A 20,206-nucleotide genomic window follows, 5' to 3' on the forward strand; every position below is an offset into this window, starting at 1 on the left:
TTCATTATCTGTAACCGCTTATCCAGTTCAGGGTCACGGTGGGTCCAGAGCCTACCTGGAACTATTGGGTTCAAGGCAGGAATACACCCTGGAGGGGGCGCCAGTCCTTCACAGGGCAACAAAGACACATTCACTCACGGACACTTTTTAGTTGCCAATCCACCTACCAATGTGTGTTTTTGGACCATGGGAGGAAACCGGAGCACCCAGAGGAAACCCACGCGGACACAGGGAGAACACACCAACTCCTCACAGACAATCACCCTGAGTGGGAATCAAACCCACAACCTCCAGGTCCCTGGAGCTGTGTGACTGCGACACTACCTGCTGCGCCACCATGCCCATCCAATATTCAGCCCTTAAAAAAAAGATATTGCTGAAAAGAGCAAAGAAATGTGCTGGATCTGGGTGCAACACTCCAGCACTTACCACAGGCTGAGGGTGAACTTTCCTGACCAACACACTTCTCGTCACAACATGCACAGAAACACACACACACACACACAAATACACAATATAATCACCCCAATGTAACCCAAAAGCCTCAGCGAGAACAACAAAGAAAAGTTCAGAAAATATGGAGCAGCAAGGCATGCTGGGAACTCCTCCCAGTCATTTGACACACTTTTACCGCCCATAATGGTTAGTGCATTTAACAGTGAAATAATATATTTTTTACAGTAAAGAGATGATAAATGTATTTATGGTATTTCACTTTTACAGAAACTGTTTTCAACCTAGAGTTTACTGTCATGGTTTTACAGTTTTTAATTTTTCATTTTTTACAATGTTTTTCAGAAACGAAATTTTGTTTTTGATTTGTTTGACACAAAGCAATGACCCTTGTTTCCTCACAAAGTCTCAGGACTGCTCCTGCTCTGTTACCAAACAAAGTTACCAAACAATGGAACTTGAACGTTCCATAAAAATGTCACTTCAGTGTTGTACAAGGCCATGTTTTTCGAGTCAAATACAATTACAGGCATCAGATTTTAAGTTTGTTTATATTTGCAAAGCACAATCAAGTTGGTCTGGTTCTGTGTTTTAAACATCTGTGTAGGCAGCCATGTGCTCTGTTTCCCTATGTCTCCTGTAGCCACACCAGGCACCTGAGGCAGCAATGTGACTGAGCTCACAGGTGCATCCTATCGTCTCTTGTCTTGTTGTACTCTTGCACTGTCTTTAATTTGATTTAACGTTAGGTTATTCTTACTCTTGGTAAACTTCAGGTGTTTCATGGTTTCTCAGTTTTGCTTCATCAGGGATTGTTCATGTTCTCTTAATATATATAAACCATATCAGCAAGCGCTCCCTCTCTTCTCCTTTGCAAGTTGTACTTATAAGTGTTTTATTTACAAATTAATAATTACAATTAATTAATTTGCTGGAAATTAGTTGGTGTATAAACGAGGTGGGGTCAGTGAATCAGTTCATTGGTCTTGGGGGTGGAGCTATACCTTCTTAAAAATAAAGGTGGTATAAAGGGTTCCTTAAGCAATAGAAAGCCTGTATTGGGTTCCAAAAAGAACCATGTTTGTTTGTTCTCTTTTGGAACCAAAAATGGTTCTTCTGTGACATCACTCAAAAAACCTTTTGTAGTATCTTTATTTTTAAGAGTGTAGCTGCAGTGTCTGTGAAGCTGAGGTTGAAGTCAATCCCTGACCGAGGTTAGTGCTGACACCTGCTGTGATAATAGTGTTAGGAAATGGCAGTAATACTGTAAATGTGGTAGAGTACAGTGTTGTATAATATCAGTACTATGTGGAGAGCAGAGTGGATACTCTAAAACCTACAGGTTTGTTTTTACCTGTATTCATTTCTCCTGTCTGGTTTGAATCTTGTCAATCCAATCAATGAGTGTTATGCCAGATGTTGTTATGACTGTAGGCTTGTAGGTGCCTCCAGATGTACCACTGTCGTTTTATTGGGATCAGTACATGGATCCATCTGTCTATCATCCAAGCTAAGAGTTGTAGCCATGATGTTCAAGTGTGTGTCTCTATCAGGGTCCTTCTCCAGTTTGTCCCTAAAGTCCTGGGTTTAAGGAACTGTCCACTTCATTTGTGTCCTCTCCATTCGAGTCAGCTGCCTGGTAAAGTGGACAGTTCTTTAAACCCCACTCTGAGTTTCTGTATTTGGACAGGGATGAGGGCGTTCTCGTGTATCTAATGTGGATTTTGAAGGGAGCTGTCCGCGGGTTTGTGGTGCTGAAAGCCGTGAAGTCCAGCATTAAAAGCCCCCAAGTTGTTTACTTCTTCTCCCCCACGTTAATGTGATCGATCCTGATGTGGGAGTGAGGCGCTCCTCCGCCTCTCAATGATTCCACATGGCTCTAATTAACTCCTCGGCGTTATGTATTCCTCCGCATGCGCGGCTGTTGCTTTGGAAATGTCAAGATCGTCCGCTGCACTTGTTTAGCCCGCCGTGCCCCCCTCCCTCCACTCTACGCATCCCCCATCCCCCCTTCCTTCCCAAATAAATAAATAAATAAATGAACGAGAAAAGAAACGGAAAGAAAATAAGGCCTGCTCGCTGATCTCATTTATTAAATGTCATGTACGGAGTGCGCTGGCGCAGAGTGATGGGCGCGGGGCCTCGCGCTCAGGCAGAACGGTGCGTTTTAGGGTTGGGAGGTCCCGCATGCCACGCACTTTCCAGCAGCCCCCTTTTTCCTTCCTCATCTACCACCCACCCTCCCTTGAAACTTCCACGGCGCGCGAGACCTGAGCGGCGGAGACAGCGGGCAGGCAGTGCGCGCGCTCCTCTCCTAAATTCACACAGCGCCCGCGGCCAGACACGTGGCCCTGCGCGCGCCCATGTCTTTGTGCTGTGTACGCGTGTGTGTTGGCGTGGTTTTGGTCTTGCTCTCCGAAAATAGAGGTTCAGTTACACAGCTGGTCAGCATGTGGGCTGTGAGTGTAGTGTGTGTGTGTGTGCGTGCTTATTGTGCAACTGGAAACACAAATACAGCGGCAAATTCCAGAGAAGTAAAATGCATAGTGATAGACAGATTTAGAGAGAAATATACAGAAGGCAACAACATGGTAAAGAAGAGTAAATATACACAAAGATCAGCCACAACATTAAAATCACCTCTTATTATCTACATCCTACAGGGCTTACAATTAAAGACTGTAGCCCATCTGTTGCTCTGCATACCTGGTTAGCCCCTTTTCAACCTTTATACCTTGTAGCGCTTAGATTTATTTTAGAATATAAAGTGTGTATAACCATTCAAATAACATTTATTATTGTTGTTGTTTTAGTTCTTGTGTTTCAATGGTCCACAAGAGCAGGTATGATTTGGGATAATTCTTAGTGTTGCAGTGATACTGGTGTGGTGGTGGTGGTGGTGGTGACATTTGTATGTGTTGTACTGGTACGAGTGGATCAGACACAGCATTGCTGCTGGAGTTTTTAATCCCCTCAATGCCACTACTGGACACCAACCAAATCTATCCAACCAACAGCGCCCTGTTTCCAATGATGAAGGACTACAGGGGCAGCAACATATGACTTACTGTATCTGACTTAACCAACGAGGTGGGTGTGGTCAGTGAGTGGACACAGGTTCTAACTCTCAGCAGAAATGCTGTGTCTGACCCACACACCACCACAATGTCAGTGTTGCTGCAGTGCTGAGATATATCCACCTCCCAATCAATACCTGCACTGGGTGGTCCTTCAGGGGTCCTGTCCATTGGAGAATACGGGGTGGAGCAACAGATAGACTACAGTCTCTAATTTTAGAGCTACAGAGTGCAGCTCTACCGTCAGTGGAACTGATTAAATAGACAATTCATGTAGAAACGAAGAACAAAGAAGTGGTTTTAATGTTATGGCTAGTCAGTGTATTTACATGAATCCAGCAGTGTCCTCTTCTTAGAAGACTTCAGTGTTGCACTGCAACAAAATCAAAGCTGAATATAGATAATAAATAGGTATTAACACAGTAATAACAGATATATACACACAAAGGCCAAGAAAAACACAAAGAATTCAATATTGCACACACACACAAACACACACACGCACACACACAGGACTTGTCTAGTAAGTCCAATAGGTTCTTCAGACACACGCTGCGGTCCTTAATCCATCAAATCTCAAAACAGAACCAGTGCGGTGGGTCTGCTCCCGCTGTCCAGCGCGTGGCGTTAGGAGCGCAGTCCGCTGCCGTTTTAACAGTACTTCTCTGGAGGGGGGGGGCATCGTCTCCTGCCTGCCCCTCGGCAGCAGCGCAGCCCACCTGTAGCACCCGCACAGAGGGCGTGGCCTCCCTCCCGCACGTCACAAAGACCAGAGTCAGGCCTCCTTCGCCACAATTGGGCAAGCTTAAAGGCGCACGTGCGCTGATTGGGCGCTGGTAGAAGGGGGCGAGGCCGGAGGAGTGGGGGACGGGGAGAGGGGGGGGGGGTGGAGGAGGAAGGAGGGGCACCAGAGCAGCGCTCTCGAGCCTCCGCGCGCCTCACTCCTAATATCGTACATATCAATAATTGAGCGCGCGAGCAGCGACGGGAGCCCGCGCTATGTGTTCAGGCGCGCGCCGTTTTCACGAGGGCCTCGCGACGGAGTGAGGGAAGAAGAGGAGGAAGGAAGACGAGACAGAAAATATAGGAGAGAGAGAGAGAGAGAGAGAGAGAGAGAAAGAGAAAGAGAAAGAGAGAGAGAGAGAGAGAGAGAGAGAGAGAGAGAAAGCGAAGTTAATCTGGAGTTAATTTTCCTCTGAGGAAAAAAAAGGAGAGCACAAAAGAGGAAAAAAAGAAAAAAACAGAGAGAGATAGAGGAGAAGGAAAGAAGGGGAAAGAGGAGCGCGTGTGGTCTGCGGGGAGAAGAAGCAGCGAGTGGTCGGTCGCTAGAGCAGCTCTCGCGCTGTGGAGACCCTGGGGGCGGTGATGTTAGCCGTGCTGCTGGGCGCCTTGTGGCTGGCGGGTCTCGCGAGCGCGCAGAACGAGACGGAGCCGGTGGTCCTGGAGGGGAAATGTCTGGTGGTCTGCGACTCTAACCCCACCTCGGACCCCACGGGCACCGCGCTGGGCATCTCCGTGCGCTCCGGCAGCGCCAAAGTGGCCTTCTCCGTGGTGCGCAACACCAACCACGAGCCGTCCGAGATGAGCAACCGCACCATGGTCATCTACTTCGACCAGGTGCGTACGGGGGCTGGACAGAGCGCGCGCCATGGGTAGGGGGGGGGGTGATTGTTGGGGGGCTCTTTATCGCGATGGACAAAGGGTTCTAGGAGTTCTAGCTACAGTGGGACCCCCTTAAATTAATAGAACAGGAGAACCATCTGCGCTCTGCTCTCAGGGGGCTTGTTAAGTTTTGTTTGGTGTTGCATGGTTCCACATAGAACCGCAGCCTTTCCCAGAGAACCCCATTTTGGCATATTCGCCCTCCTGGGGCCAGTGTTCCTCTCTTTAAAAAAAGAGAGGGAGGGTTCTTTGCAGTTCTTTAATAAAGATGGCTGTTCTGTTTAGAGCCATGAGTTCTAAATAGAAACATTTGCTTGTTCAAATAGTTCCTCAGCTCAGTCGGAGTACGCTGTCTGTTGTTCTGTGTAGAAGCTTTTAAAAACATGGTTCTGTATGTTATTGTTGCAATGTCCAGCCTGTTACAGAAGAAGAAGAAGAAGAAGAAGAAGAAGAAAGTGCGACATAGAACCCTAACACATTCTTCATCAGTCTGCAGAACCATTTCACTAGCTGCAAGTGGTTCTACAGATGATTACCTGAAATATTGTGAAACCATTTTTTTAAGGTAATGGATTCTATCCAGAGCCACAGGTTCTGTTTAGATCAATTAAGGCTGATAGAGAACATGTTACATGTGGCTCTATAGTTCTATATGGTTCTAAAAAAAAAAAAAAAAAAAAGCTGCATAATTGAAGCATTTCAGAAAACAACCCACAATGGTTTAGAACCTAAAGCTGCAGAGTGAAACGGCTCCTCAGATCAGTGGAGAATGTGTTGTATGTGGCTTTATGTAGAACCTTTTTGAAAATGCTTCCATATAGAACCAAAAGTGTTTTTTTATTGTTAACCCTTTTCATAAAACTGTAAACAAATTCACTATATGCAAATTGTTCTATATGGTTTCATGGGTCTAAACAGAACCAATGACTTTAAATTTTGCACCTAAAAATAGATGGAAACTTTTTAAAGGCAGGGTTCTTATTAAAAAATAAATAAATAAATAAATAAACAAACAAAATAACAACAAAAGGTTCTATACAAAACCATACACAACACATTCAACTGTTTCAAACTGCAAATGCTTCTATGTAGAATTTCCTCTAAAAAGAACTATTTTAAACTCAAGACTATAGCTATCTAGTACCAAAAATAAAGAATAAAGTTTCCACACTGTTTTCTGAGTAAGACTGAAGCCTTTCAGAACCGTTCATTAAAGACAAATGGACAAGGGCTGTTCTGAGACGCTTAGATGTTCTGGTGAGTGCTGAAGTGGTCCGGCGTTGTTGGTCAGGACGGACACTGACTAGCCGCTCCGCTGTTAGAACCACTGCTGTTGTCTTCCTCAGGTTCTGGTGAACGTTGGGAGGAGTTTTGATGAAGAGAGGAGCAATTTCTTCGCCCCGCGCAAAGGGATTTACAGCTTTAATTTCCACGTCGTGAAGGTCTACAACCGCCAAACCATCCAGGTCAGTGCACGCTCTGAGCGCCACACCGGGGGTCCGGGCAGGGGGCTGGGGGAGAGGGTGTCACTGAGGCGAGTGAAGGTAGTGCAGTAAGTCTGATGTTTTCTGCATATTATGTCGCCTAAAAAATTAAAGGTTCCAGTGTGAATATTTGAGGGTTATTCTATGAGGTTTGAATGCTTCTAGAACCTTTAGGAAAGCAAAGTAAGGCTCCTGGAAGCTCCTTTGCAACAGCGCATGTAATGAATGTGTTAGTGCACCAACGCATCATTGTAAAGTGTGAAATGAGCAGCCTGCTACAATTCCACAACCTCCTAAACCTAACCCTCACCCTAATCATGACCTCAAGCTTAACCCGAATCTTAATCCTCATACGAAGGCTAAACATATCCCTGACCCTAAGAGAAATCCTAATCTTAATCCTAAACCCAAGCCAAATCCTAAATTTAACCATAAGCCTAACCCAGAAACCTTAATCCTAACCCTAACCCTAATCCTAAACCCCTAATGGAGTGGCACACTCATTTTCAAGTGCTCTTTAGTGGTTCTATTTAGAATCTGAATGATGAATGGATTCTTCAGAGCGACAGAAAATGTGATGTAAATGGTTCTATGTAGCAACGTTTTGAAAATGGTATGAGACAGCACCAATAATGACATTTGTCTATGGTTACCATGTCCATGTTGTTGGAACCCCTTACAGAACCCTTTTTTGGTGCTGTATAGAAGCAAAGTCTCTATACAGAAACCATGTTTTTAAATAGAACTACTTCCATTTGCTGCTTTCCCAAGAAAATCACGTATCTCAGTTTTTGTGGAATTTTAGTTTACTACATCATTTGAACAGCTGTCCTTCACACTGTGTGAACATTTCATAATGAATGGCTCAATAGAAATGCTCTAAAATTAATTGGAATATATATATTTTACATAATATTAAAGGTTTTCATTGACTTCCGTTGAAAATTTTCTAAATTCTATTGAGATATTTTTTCTATCTCCTGTAAAGTTACTACTTTGGACGTACATGTTTTTCTTTGGACAGCAATACTTAAGGAATTGTAGCCCTTCATCCTGAAAACATCCTCCTCCACTGAGCACCAGCCTTTTATAAACGCAGAGCAAGCAGTGTAGTATGAGAACTAGCCACATTCAGGACCACGGACAGTGCCATATTCAGCACTCCAGACCGTTCCAGGTCCCAGGTTTATAATCATACACCACTGAATTCTTTTAAGCCTTTTTTTATACACCCTCAGTTCCCTTTCCACTTGTTCATCCTGCTTTCATGCTTCTGCCATTCAGGTGTACAGTGCTGTGTGAAATTGCACTGACTGTGTTTGTTTTTATTTGAAATATTATATTTATTATAAATGTTACCAAATGCTCAGTTCCCTGATGAACATGTGTGATGCCAACTGAACGTAGCAAACCCTTTAAAACACATTTAAGGCACATATCTGCACCATCTCACGTCAGTAACACAGTTTCCCCCTCAATGCATCAATGTATCTGTACAATCTCTCTTTATCTGACTCTACACAGGTCGAATAGACCAAACATGACCAAACTGAGAGAAGGCCCTAAAGAAAATACCTCCATTTTTTGCTTAAAAACAGCAAACTCTGGGTTGGAGTAAAGAAGAAGTAACAATTAGTTAATTCTGAGGAAGTGAAGGAATGGTCAACAAACAAGGCAATGACTGACACATTTACTTTGGCTTATATCCTTTGACATCGTTCATTACATTTGTCTTAAAAAAATCACTCAAAACCTCAGAGGAGGGAAGAGTCAGCACACACAAACAACCAGAGGTGGGAAAGTGGAGGTCTGGACCTTTATCCTTTGACATGAGATAATGTGTTGCATCTCTGAATGCAGAACACAGCACTATTCACTTTTATAGGTTTGTTCATTTACCTTTCCTCCGTATCACAGAGCATGGTGATAACAATGGGTATTACAATATAATTCCTGTACAATAGAACTGCTATTTGTTCACGCTCAGACAGATCTTCCTTCATAAGAGTAAATCCACCTCTTCATTAACGGAAGCTTAGGTGCGCTGCTGGCTCAAACTGCTGATTTCTGTACTTCACTCCCAATTTAAAATCACTGTATATCCATAGGACTTAGAGAAATAAAGAAACCCAGCGAAATCCACCGAGCCAGCACTTAAACACACATACACAGGTCTCCCGACGTCCATAAATAGTGCAGGAGACCATATCTGCAGAATGTGGATCTCAAGAATCTCTGGGAAATGAGAACTGAGTGCACTGGCCATAAATACACCTCATATCTTTTTTTTTTTATTATTCTCTTCCCATGGCAACTCTTTGCTTTTCTCCACCGCTATCCTTTAAATGTCTGGCCATCCCTTTGACACAGTTGGTTTTATCAGTTATGAGTGAGGGGTTCAAATACCACACTTCAAGGACGAGTCCACAGCCAGATTTCACTTGCCTTCGTGGGCTGTTTTCGCACATCTTCCTCACAGGCCCGTGCCGGGAAACAGTCGGACCACAGTCATTTGAACATTAAAATCCCTTTTGCCTCCTAAATGCTTACTTGGAATTCACAGAGAGTCCTTTGAAGTCTGGGAAACCAAAGTCAGAGACACGATTGCATAATGAGATTAGTGAAAACACACCAGGAACGCGGCTAACTCCCTCAGCGCTGTAACATACACAGAAGCAGATGTGTCCAAATGCTAATGGGAATCCTGCACAATAAGGTCATAAGGCCAGGTGCACGATGCAAAATGCATAGAAAGCATACATATAATACTCATGTAATGACAGTGTTATAAACAGTAGTAGAGCTATAATATATGTTAAATTAGAGCGAAGAGCCTGAGATCCATCTCCTCCCTTTGGCCCATGCTGCTGCTGTCCGGGTCATTAATGAAATAGTTATTACACAAGAATGCAATTGTAATTATGTAAATAAGTTCATACTATATACACAATCTAATATAAAAATACAATTACATTTTCTTTCATTTTACAATTTCCACATTGTTTCAACACCAATGTCCATTAGTTTGTGTCACACTTAAATAAATAATGGATCAATGATTTAATACAAATCAAAGAATATTATGGTCCTCTCTTTAAAGGCATCCTTCATTTTGAGATTTTATAATGCGCGCACACACACACACACACACACAAATACGTATAGACCTCAGTAGTCTTAGTGATTTTTATTTAGGAACATATTGTAACATACTTGAACTGTAGATTTGAAGTTGAATTGATTTCATGAATCCCAATTCAACATTTATTTTAGGAAAACAACAACTTGTCTTGTGTGGAAGAGAATGTAGGGTACTTCCAAGGTACACAACGGGACTTCAAGACCCCTGGGGCCATCTGTATATTTAGGTACACACGTGTGTGTGCGTGTGTGTGCGAGTGTGTGTGTGTGAGGGCTTGAGAGTGACAGAGGCTGTCTTACAAAAGACTTCAGTTGTCTTGTACAGAAGAGAGTAAAGGCCTGAGCAGCTCTGTCTGCACTGCAGGAGAAGTCTGAGAGTAAATTGCAGGCGTGGATTTGAAGAAGACTTCCACTTGTTCGTATTGCAGTGGTTTGCACTCATTTAGTGGTTTGCATCTGGTTAGAATTCTGTGTGCTGCACCGGCCCTGGTCAGTCAGGTCACACAGAGAAAGACGGGGAGATATATTCCTTAGCCTCTCCTCTTCATAATGCAGAATACGCTGGGAGAGAAGGGGGAAGCTGTCAGGTGTTGCCGTGTCTATGGCACTGTTCCTGGGCTCTTATTTACAACATGTGCTTGGATTTCATTCCAACCTTATTCTTCAGATCAGCTCTCAGCATTCGCACAGGATCAGTTTGTCAAATCCCAACGTTCAGGTTTTTCTAAAGATAACAACTGGATTCCTGGTCAAATTCCTATTCGTTAAACATTAATAAATGTTTTATTGTTGGTTTATAAATGCTTTATTACTGCATATTTTTTACCTTGGATTATTGTATGGTATAATCAACGTCTACAAGCCTTTGACACGTGAGGTCACATTAAAGACGTTAAGGATAATGTCGCATGTTTATCGGCTCTGTCCAAACGGAGGGCTTTCATTAGGCTTAGCCAAAGACTTGAGAGGAGGGTAAGACCATGAGCCGAACCCCATGCCCTCGGACGGTTTAAGGCCGAGAGTTTTCCATTTTTCTCGGAACGCTGTTCTCCGTATGTCTCTGAAAGTGACAGTGGGTAATTAAAGGAACGGAGCTCTCTGACTTGCGGATATTGGAGACATTCCAGTCGGAAAAAGAAAGCTCTCATAGCACTGGGCGTTCTGTCTGAGAAGCGTATGATGGAGGGGCAGGGTGACTGTCTGTCTGGGTGGCGGTGTTGATGGTGTCTGGGGTGGGTGGGGTAGTAGAGTCGGGGATGGGGGGTTGTGGGGGGAGTGTGGGGGGTGTACTGGGTCTTTTGTGTCTGAGCGGCTGGCTGTTATCCCGACCGGAAGCTGTCTGTTCTGCTAACAGCTGCATTAAACCGAGGGTGGAGATCCATTCAGTCGCCTTTTTACCCATATCCTCTCTCCTAATTGGGTGCTTTGCCATTAATGAAGTGCCTTGAATAGGCCTGACACCATGCGCCAAACGCTTTCTCCATTTGCTCCGTGGAGTAATTGCCGCTGTTAGGAGGTGCAGGGGGTGGGTGGGGAGACGGGGCACATGTCTGGGATAGAAATTTTAAGACAGTCACTCAGAATCGACATGTGCCTTTTGTGGTTCTGCACCATATTCTCAAAGCTATCATAAGCTCTGTCTTCTATTAACACACACACCTCTGACTGTGGTACACTGCGGATGGTGTGGTTCACTGTGGACAGTGTGGACAGAATGGTACATTGGACAGTGCCTAGTTTGTTTTGTTTGTTTTGTTATATATTTGCATCTACCTCTTGGCTCTGGTGTGTGTGTGTGTGTGTGTGTGTGTGTGTGTGAGAGAGAGAGAGAGAGAGAGAGAGAGAGAGAGAGAGAGAGAGAGAGAGATTCTCAGGCTTGGCGTAATGCCATTCTACCTCTGTATGCCACACACACACAAAACCTCAGTCACTGAGCATCTATCAAATGCCACCCCCACCCTCCTCCTCCTCTGACAGATTCTGGCACTGGAGTTGCCCACAGACAGAGCCCCATTGCAGACCCCCCTCTCAGGGAACAGTTTTAATGCCCACTCTAATAAACAATGGGCTTTAATGGCAAGCGTTCACCAGTGTTGAAATGTAAAGGGGGTGAGAATGTAAGAGTGACAGTGAGGAGAAGCGGGTGAAAGGTGGGCAGAGGGTCTCATGTTCTATATTTGCCTGGAACACTTCACTAAAGAGAATCGTAGCACCTTGAACTGCAGCATTCAGCAGAAGCGCTGGTGTCAAAAAGTTCGGCCTCGAGGAGTTTTCAGTAGTTCGTAAACAGTAAAGAAAAGAGCCACTTCACTATGTATTCACAGAAGAAAATGAAAAGGAAAGTAGTGTGTGTGTGTGTGTGTGTGCGTGCGCGCTTTAGTGGCTGTTTATCTAATAACTATATAAAAACTTTACCAAATACTGGGGTTATTATTATGTTCTAAACACCTATAAGAAACTGTATCACACTTTCACATTTTTTGGAGTGACTAACACTGCCTCGTTATAATGCCCCCCTGTCGAGTCGAGGGGTGTATCAGCAAGTGGCCAGTCAGTTTTGATGCTGATGTTGGAAGCAGAGGAATAGGTGAGAGTAAGATTCGGTGCCACTCTGGCTGTGGTCAGTCTGTGAAGGTCATAATGATTTGGTCAGAATATCTACAAAATAGCCGGCCTCATTGTGCAATCCCAGGATACAGTGGTTAGTACCTACCAAGGGGTCAGCATGGGCCTGCCACACATTCATCAGTCATCCACTCTTTTTATGTTTTATCCTTTCTAACAGTTGGCAGACATTTTAAGCAGGTGCTAACCGGAGTACTCCACGTGACCTGCGGTGTTGGAAATGTTCTGATCAAAACATTATGACCATGACACTTTGACCTTAGTCCAAGTCCCTCCAAGTCTTACACTCACCAATTTTGCCTTTCAGCATCATCTTTGTGAACGGACTGTTTCCCACCCCTCAACATGGGGCCACTGTTATAAAACGATGGTTGATGTATAAAGTGTCTTATAAACGCTCTCTTAACTTATCTTTGGATATATGTGGAATGGTAGGGACTGTTGTTCTTTTAACTTCAAAGTAAAAAAAATTGTAAACATTTACAATGAGTAAATAAAGGTTTCTTATCGCTTCAAACAACTTCAGTTGCAGGTGAATCTTGACAATGTCCAACTACATCATGATCACAATGCACTTTTCTAAAAGAATCATAAAGAGAAGACAATCGTGATATTAATATTGTTATTTCTGTCTTATTACATTGTAACACACTGTAATAACAACAATTACAATTAAAAATGAGTGGCTTTTTGACACATAGTGTGTATGTGTGAAAGGTCTGTGCACACTGAGTTAAATAACCCGTGTGTGTGTGTCGCAGGTGAGCCTGATGCACAATGGGTGGCCGGTGATTTCAGCCTTCGCCGGGGACCAGGACGTGACGCGCGAAGCAGCCAGTAATGGAGTTCTGATCCAAATGGAGAAAGGTGACCGCGCCTACCTCAAGCTGGAGCGGGGCAACCTGATGGGCGGCTGGAAATACTCCACGTTCTCCGGCTTCCTCGTCTTCCCCCTGTAGAGGAGGGACGCAACACGGAGGGACTAATGCTCTTCAGCTCGCTGGCCTGAGGGACTGTGGAGAGAGAGAGAGAGAGAGAGAGAGAGAGAGAGAGAGAGAGAGAGAGAAAGGGAGAGAGAGAATGAGTGAGTGAGTGAATGAGAATGTGTATGTGTGTGTGTGTGTGAGAGAGAGAGAAAGAGAGAGAAAGAGAAAAGGCAGGCTCTCCAACACATTCGCTCGCTCTGCTGCTTGACTACAGCACTGGACAGCCAAAACGTTTTTTATTACCCTTATGATTATGATAATTAATGATTAACAAACCAACTACTGAGGCAACCCCCCCCCCCACCACCACTACCACCACTACCACCACCATCCGCATAACACCCACACCTTCATCAGCTGTAAAGAATGTCCACCATCAGACACAACCTCACCAAACCACAACCTCCATCTGTCCCCTGACCACCTGCCTCTATTCACTCTCATTGACGCTATACAGTGTTTACATTCTCTCCATCCACATTACAGACCTCACAAGCACTTCCCTTCTGTCTTGACGGGTAGTTTCACTCACTCTCTGGCCCCTTGCCCCCCACCCCCCTCCACCTCCTTTGTTTGCTCTTTCACGACTGGGGAATCTCCAGATCTCTTCATAGAGACTCTTGCTGTATACTGGATATATAAATATATATATAGATCTATAAAACACTTCAGATTTCTATATGATATACTCCATGACTAACTAAATCTGGTTGCCTCTCTGTATTTCCGTATTTCAGTGTTGATACTTAGTGATCGTGTGTGTGTGGATCATGAAGCTGCCGCCCAGCTACTGATGCTTCTCGTTTTGTTTTTGGTTGGAAAAAAAAATATATATATATATATACACAAAAGAATAATGTGGCTACACTGAACCTATATCAGAGTTACTATAAAGGACGTTTACTCTCACTGACTGTAAGATATATGTGAATATTAAGCAGGCGAAGCTCCTCCCTCTTCTTCATCAAAGCAGTTGATTTAATGATTGTTTTGTTTCCCCTTTTTTTATTTGCTTTGATCCAATAAAACTTAAATGGACATTTTTTTATTTATCTTAATCTGATTCTCCGCCTTGAAATGTGATTCAGCTGCTGCTCTGAAGGCACTGGCCACATGATATGGTGTGTGTGTGTGTGTGTGTGTGTGTGTGTGTGTGTGTGTGTGTGTGTGTGTGAGTGTGTGTTTTATACATTTGTGAGGACCTCATAAGTATACTAGTATCTCTAATTTTATGGCATTGTGAGGATATTTTGGTGGACCTCACGATTGCTAAGGCATTTTTACTTCAGTGTAAATACATTAAAAGATTGAGATTAGGTTATAGGTGATAGGTTTAGGGTCATGTCTAGTGTTAATTAGCTACAGGAATCATTTCAACAGTGGTCTTCACAAGTGTAGCAGGACTGACATATTGGTGCTCTCCAAAGAAAAATGTATCTGTTTCATTATGAATAGACCGATAGAAATGCTCCAAAATTACTCCAAAATAAATTTTACACCAACTTCCACTCAACGTTAGTAGTGTATTAGTTATTATTGGGCAGGCACTTTATTACTTTATTATCACTAAATGAACTCCCATCCAGTGGTGGTGCCATTTCACTAAGTCCAAGCAAACTGCCTGTTAAGTACCTGACAAAGTGCTACGGAAACAGTAGCTGCATTCTAATCAATACATTAGTGCCCTGTTAAGTGCACTACGCAAGGTATTCGGCCATCTTAAGTGAGATCCATACCATAGTGGGGTGAAAGTGTCCAGTTCTAAAGTAAACTTCAAACAGAATGATAGGGAGTAGTGAGGAATGGTTCATCACGACACAAGATGCTGACAGTGAACCTCAGTCATGTTTCATTCTGAATATGACACAAACCTGTTAGTAAGTAAGGCTTACAGCTTTATATAACAAACTTGTAAGTTATGTTTCTTTCTATGATCCCATCATGCTCTGATACACAGCCGTAGTTCGTTAGGTTACTTTAGAAAGCAAAAGAGCTGTTACAGATTGCTGTCAATGTGACACGAGGTTTTTATGTGATGAAGTTGGAAGACATTCCAAAGGAAGGAATTTAAGCAGCTGAAAGTCCATTAGCTGATAGCAGGTGAATAGGGTGTAGGGAACACAAGGGCGCTGCAGCTAGTGCTGTAATGTGTATTTCAGAGTGCTACACAAACACAAAATTAGTGCCATTAGTACTCTTTCAGAGCTTACAGTTAGGATTATAATTACATTTGTTGAGTATAGCATTATTGTTAGGATTGAGATTTAAGATTAATTATTCAATTAGGGTTAGGGTTAGGGTTAAGTTCAGAGTTAAGTTTAACTTTATGCTTAGGGTGTGATTAGTGTAAGGGTAAGGTATATGGCTTAGGTGTGTCCATGGTTATATTTAGTACACATTGTATGAATTCTGGCAATGTCCTGTTTGTTAAATATATAGAGAAATCACATTGAGACCAGTGGTCAGTGTTCCTGTTTAGAATGTGTGTGTGTGTGTGTGTGTGTGTGTGTGTGTGTTTGTGTATGAGAGAGAGAGAGAGAGAGAGAGAGAGAGAGAGAGAGAGAGAGAGACTGTGAGATACTGTGAGAGTGATACTGACTTCTATTCCGTCACTGGCAGATCTCTGTTCCTAGTGACACGAATTTATCTTGCTGCTCTCTTTCTCCTCTCTCTCCCTCTCGCTCTCTCTCTCAGGTGATAGGGTTTTTTCTCCTCTCTCTCTGCTGCACTCAAGACTTTAATGAGCTCCTAGGGGGAAAATAGAGCTTGCATAATAAGCAGACTCTCGTGTTTATGCACAAAACCAACTTGTGTTCATCTTTTTCTTCTTCTGTTTCCCTTTCTTCCCATCCTCACTCTGTTAATAACCCCCCCTCACCAGCCGCCCCCCCGTTACCACGTCACTCCCAACACGTTGTGCCTCGAGGCAGAAACCTGCACTCTGATTTCTTGTAATGACCCCTGTTTATTATCCTAATGCTACACTTCTGAATCAGGCCACTGATCAGTACGTCTGGCGTGCCCCATGGAACTACACCGAACCAAAGGTGTGTCGCAGGGATGAAAAGGAATGGCTTGGAGCAGGAATCACGCCTGGCTTTTTTTGTGGAATAATAAACAGAGTCGGAGATTAGCCCTGGCCCTCTTGACCCCACTGCCCCTTGAGCGCATGCAGAAGTGGACGCTTGTTTCCCGCTGGCTTCTGCGATTCGTTTGGAAGGAATCTGCTTCCAGTGATCCATTGCGCATCGGGACAACAGCCCAGTTAATGATGGCCAGCCGCCCTCAGGAACGTTGGCAACGCGCTTAATCAGGGGCTTAAGGAATGTGGAGAGAGGGAGAGCAGAAGAGAGAGACTTCAGTGAAGTGCCACTCTCTCCATCAATGCCTTCTTAGCCATTTGAGAAGTCCACTGCTCTGCTGGACTTCAGACTCCTGTCCACCGTTCACGGAGACTAACTGTTCCAATGGCACGTCCACTGCTGCTGAACCTACTGACCCACTGACCTGCAAACAATGAATGGCTTTTAACATACCGTACTGTGCACAAGTCAGGGACCATGGTCAAAAAAACTACCCTCCTCTAAAAGATACATAGTGCAGTTTCTGCGGTGCTGGGCCTGGAGTAGCAACAAACGAGGCTCTGTTTTCCCCAGTACAGGTCAGTGAACCATCACAACAATTTTGAAGCTGGAATTGTAAGGGAAAAATATGATCTAGTGTCTTTTTATGAGCTCCTCGTCCTTTCAGACCCATGGTGTGGAGTGTTTGGGGGTCAGTTTGATCGTTTATGGTGGTTACAATAGCAACCACCCATCCACTCTCGTACCTAATCTTCACAGTCATAGCTCCTGAAAATGAACAACTTGCTGTCAATAGCACTTTTGATGAGAAATGAAAAAAAAACGCAGACGTGGTCTTGGATTTTTACACAGTCCCTGAGGTTATCGTATGGGAACCCTAACCCCGCCCCAGGTGTGTGCCTGGCTGTGTTTGTCTCTATGGTGGGAAACAGGCTACTAACAGAGTTTACAGACAACATCTGCAGCGACGCATGCTGAGAAGCGGCGAGGTGTCGGAGGTGTTGGGGAAGGGGTGCTGCGGTGGTAGACTGGGAGGAGGTTGGTGTCTATATTGGCCTCTGTTTGCCTGCATGCTCCTGCTGAGGAGCGCTCATTAGGACCCAGAGGCCCAGCCATCCATCTGAGGAGCAGGACTGGAACAAGAGCCGACAGACCAGCCAGCCGTGACGGGGCAGAGGAAGAGGGAGAGAGAAGGGGAGAAAACAGAGATAGAATCGCAGAGACGGAGAACGCAGGACATGGTGGAACAGACAGAAGGACTGATAGAGCACTGGGGCAGTTGATGGCCGTGTGGGTGTGGAACACTAGTCTACTGCTCTACTTCTGCACAATCTCTCTGTGCGGGGAAAAGGCACCCTTGACATGCTTTGAAAATAGACAACTTGCACTCGTATAGAATTAGGTTAGGTTTATGCTATGGTTAAGGCTTAATGCCATAACCCCCCCCCCTCACAACCTCTCAGCTTGAGCATGGATCGAGCTGAGAACACATGGTACACTGTACAGATTACTGAACTAATACTACATTGTGTACTACATAGGGTTGAGGGAGATGTGCTGCATTACCTTCTGTGGAGAAAGTGTTTTTGGGGTCACACACTGTCACACAGCTACAGGGCCCTTGGGTTGTGGCATCAAACCCGACCTCGGGCCACTGTCTTTGAAACGATTGGATTGTGTTCTCCCTATGGCTTTAATGAGATGAATCATTGGCACCTGAATGTATTGGGAGAGTGTGAGTCGGTGAGTGGGGAGACCTTAAGGTCACAGGAAGGTGCTCGGAGAGTAATGTGCAGCGTGGCGGGCAGCAGGTGTGTGCGCCTGGGCTTGAGCCCGGTCTGCTGACTGCAGACTGACTTGCAATCCATCTCCTCCCCTCACTGCCAGAGCCCTCTCGGCTCTCTCTCACACAGGAGCCTGGGCAAGTGGCCCCTAAAGGAACAGCCTAAAAACGGCCATCTGGTATCACTCCTGGAGGCAGGACGGCCAGATCCGACCTAAGATTGATAGAGCAGCAAAACAGAGAGAGAGAGAGAGAGAGAGAGAGAGACAGAGAGAGAGAGAGAGAGTGAGACATAGAGAGGGAGAGAGAGAGAGAGAGACTGGGATTTGTCCTTCACATGAAATTGCTGCAACGGATGGAGTGATAGACACAAGCTGTGTTCCAAACAGCTCCCTGCACACTATTCCCTGCGCTATATTTTCAACCATAATAGGGAAATGAATTCAAGAGGGTAGTGATTAATTTTGGACTCTACTTCCGACAGGACTTTACCAAAAAATGTAGTAGGTTATGTAAAAAATGTAGTAGTTGCTACGCACTGGGAACATTTGAATGCTAATTATTGTAATCCATTTTGGCATTGTGTAAGTGCATTAAAAACTGTACACTATAGCTAGGTCCCAATAGGGCACTTCATTCTGACTAGTGTTAGAGTATGTAGTACGTAGTATAGTTACATATGTCAACTTTGCGTATACTAAATAATAAACAGTGCACACTCAGAACCAGTACATTTTTGAATATGGTAGTGACAATCCAACAGGAAATGGAAAGGAAGTAGCTGTTATTTTATGACCTACACTGCACACTACGCAGTGTGGACAGACATATCTGAACCTGGCAAAAACATTAAAAGAGAATGAACAGAACCAAGCTAAAATTGTGAGCTATGGTGAGCTATGGGAGAACTGACTGTGGCTCATTCTCATTTAAAGGAGCAGGTGCTGAATCCCACAGTTCTGAACAGGGCTGTTGAGTTTTATCCTTGTGGAATTTTGACCAAAATTAAGACCCCAGAACTGTGTTCACTTGTGGAAAAAGGGGTAAAAAATGTCCCATTTAAAGCCATGCTAAAAAAAATAGGGAAAAAAGCCTAAATTGAACATACTAGGCGATTATGTAAATACAAAATGTAGGCCACGTCTTCCACATTATGTGCTGTAATGAAATGTGACGTGTCCTTTCACTTCAACATCCTTGGAAAAAAGAAAAAAATACACTGATGTCTCACTGATTCATTTCACACGTGTCTATAATTAACAGTAAAATGACAGGCAGCACAGCTGACCTCACTCCCTTGACCTCCACGGGGTTCGTTCAGTGTTTGCCTGTTTTAGCCAGTGCCCAAAAAAGAAGAAACAACACTCCCTGTTTACTCAAAACAGCACTCCACACCTGAAACCCAGGCAACAAAATGGCGCCTCAGCTTCATTTATGAATGTGGATATTCTGGTCTTCAGTGTGATTGGATTTTAATCACCGTATGAGGAGCCATATTAAGGCTGTTCTGCTGTACCTGCGACAGAGCCAGAGAGGTGTAATTATAGCAGCTCAGAAATTCAATAAGACGCCCACTGGATTTGGCTTGATTTTGTTAGATTTAACGTCACTGGCATTATTGTCTCTCGCCCTTATTTTGACAAGACCTTCATAGCTGTTTAACAACACAGGCTGGTAGTAACAAGATTAGCCAATCACAGCACAGAGGCAGAGGGTGGAATTTGTCAAAATAAGGGTCTAGAAAGAGCACGAAATCCCACCTGTTAGCTATCTAGCGCTTCATCAGTCTCTCACACACACACACACTGCCACCAGCCTGGGAAAGTAACATATTTTACTCTGAATGGTGTGAACCCACCTGTCTCTTTTTAAACTGTGAAAAACACCACGGCACAGATCAACAGGCTTGAAA

The 20,206-nt window shown here is 44.1% G+C and overlaps 1 protein-coding gene across 1 annotated transcript; it reads left to right on the forward strand.

The window, feature by feature from the left end:
- The first annotated feature begins 4,475 nt into the window (after positions 1–4,475).
- Positions 4,476–14,483, forward strand: cbln1 (cerebellin 1 precursor). The gene is made up of 3 exons (XM_066685309.1): positions 4,476–5,147; positions 6,539–6,658; positions 13,204–14,483. Exons 1-3 carry the CDS (start codon positions 4,896–4,898, stop codon positions 13,399–13,401), a joined length of 570 nt encoding a protein of 189 aa, XP_066541406.1. The 5' UTR covers positions 4,476–4,895; the 3' UTR covers positions 13,402–14,483.
- The last annotated feature ends 5,723 nt before the right edge of the window (positions 14,484–20,206 follow it).

The sequence above is a fragment of the Hoplias malabaricus genome, chromosome 11 (genome assembly GCF_029633855.1).
Source record: "Hoplias malabaricus isolate fHopMal1 chromosome 11, fHopMal1.hap1, whole genome shotgun sequence".
Classification (NCBI taxonomy): Eukaryota; Metazoa; Chordata; class Actinopteri; order Characiformes; family Erythrinidae; genus Hoplias; species Hoplias malabaricus.

Excerpts from the sequence above, each read along its gene's own strand:
- cbln1 (XM_066685309.1), top strand. The coding sequence starts at position 4,896 with ATGTTAGCCGTGCTGCTGGGCGCCTTGTGGCTGGCGGGTCTCGCGAGC. Across the intron at positions 5,148-6,538 it reads TGGTCATCTACTTCGACCAG|GTTCTGGTGAACGTTGGGAG; the intron begins GTGCGTACGGGG and ends TGTCTTCCTCAG. Across the intron at positions 6,659-13,203 it reads ACAACCGCCAAACCATCCAG|GTGAGCCTGATGCACAATGG; the intron begins GTCAGTGCACGC and ends TGTGTGTCGCAG.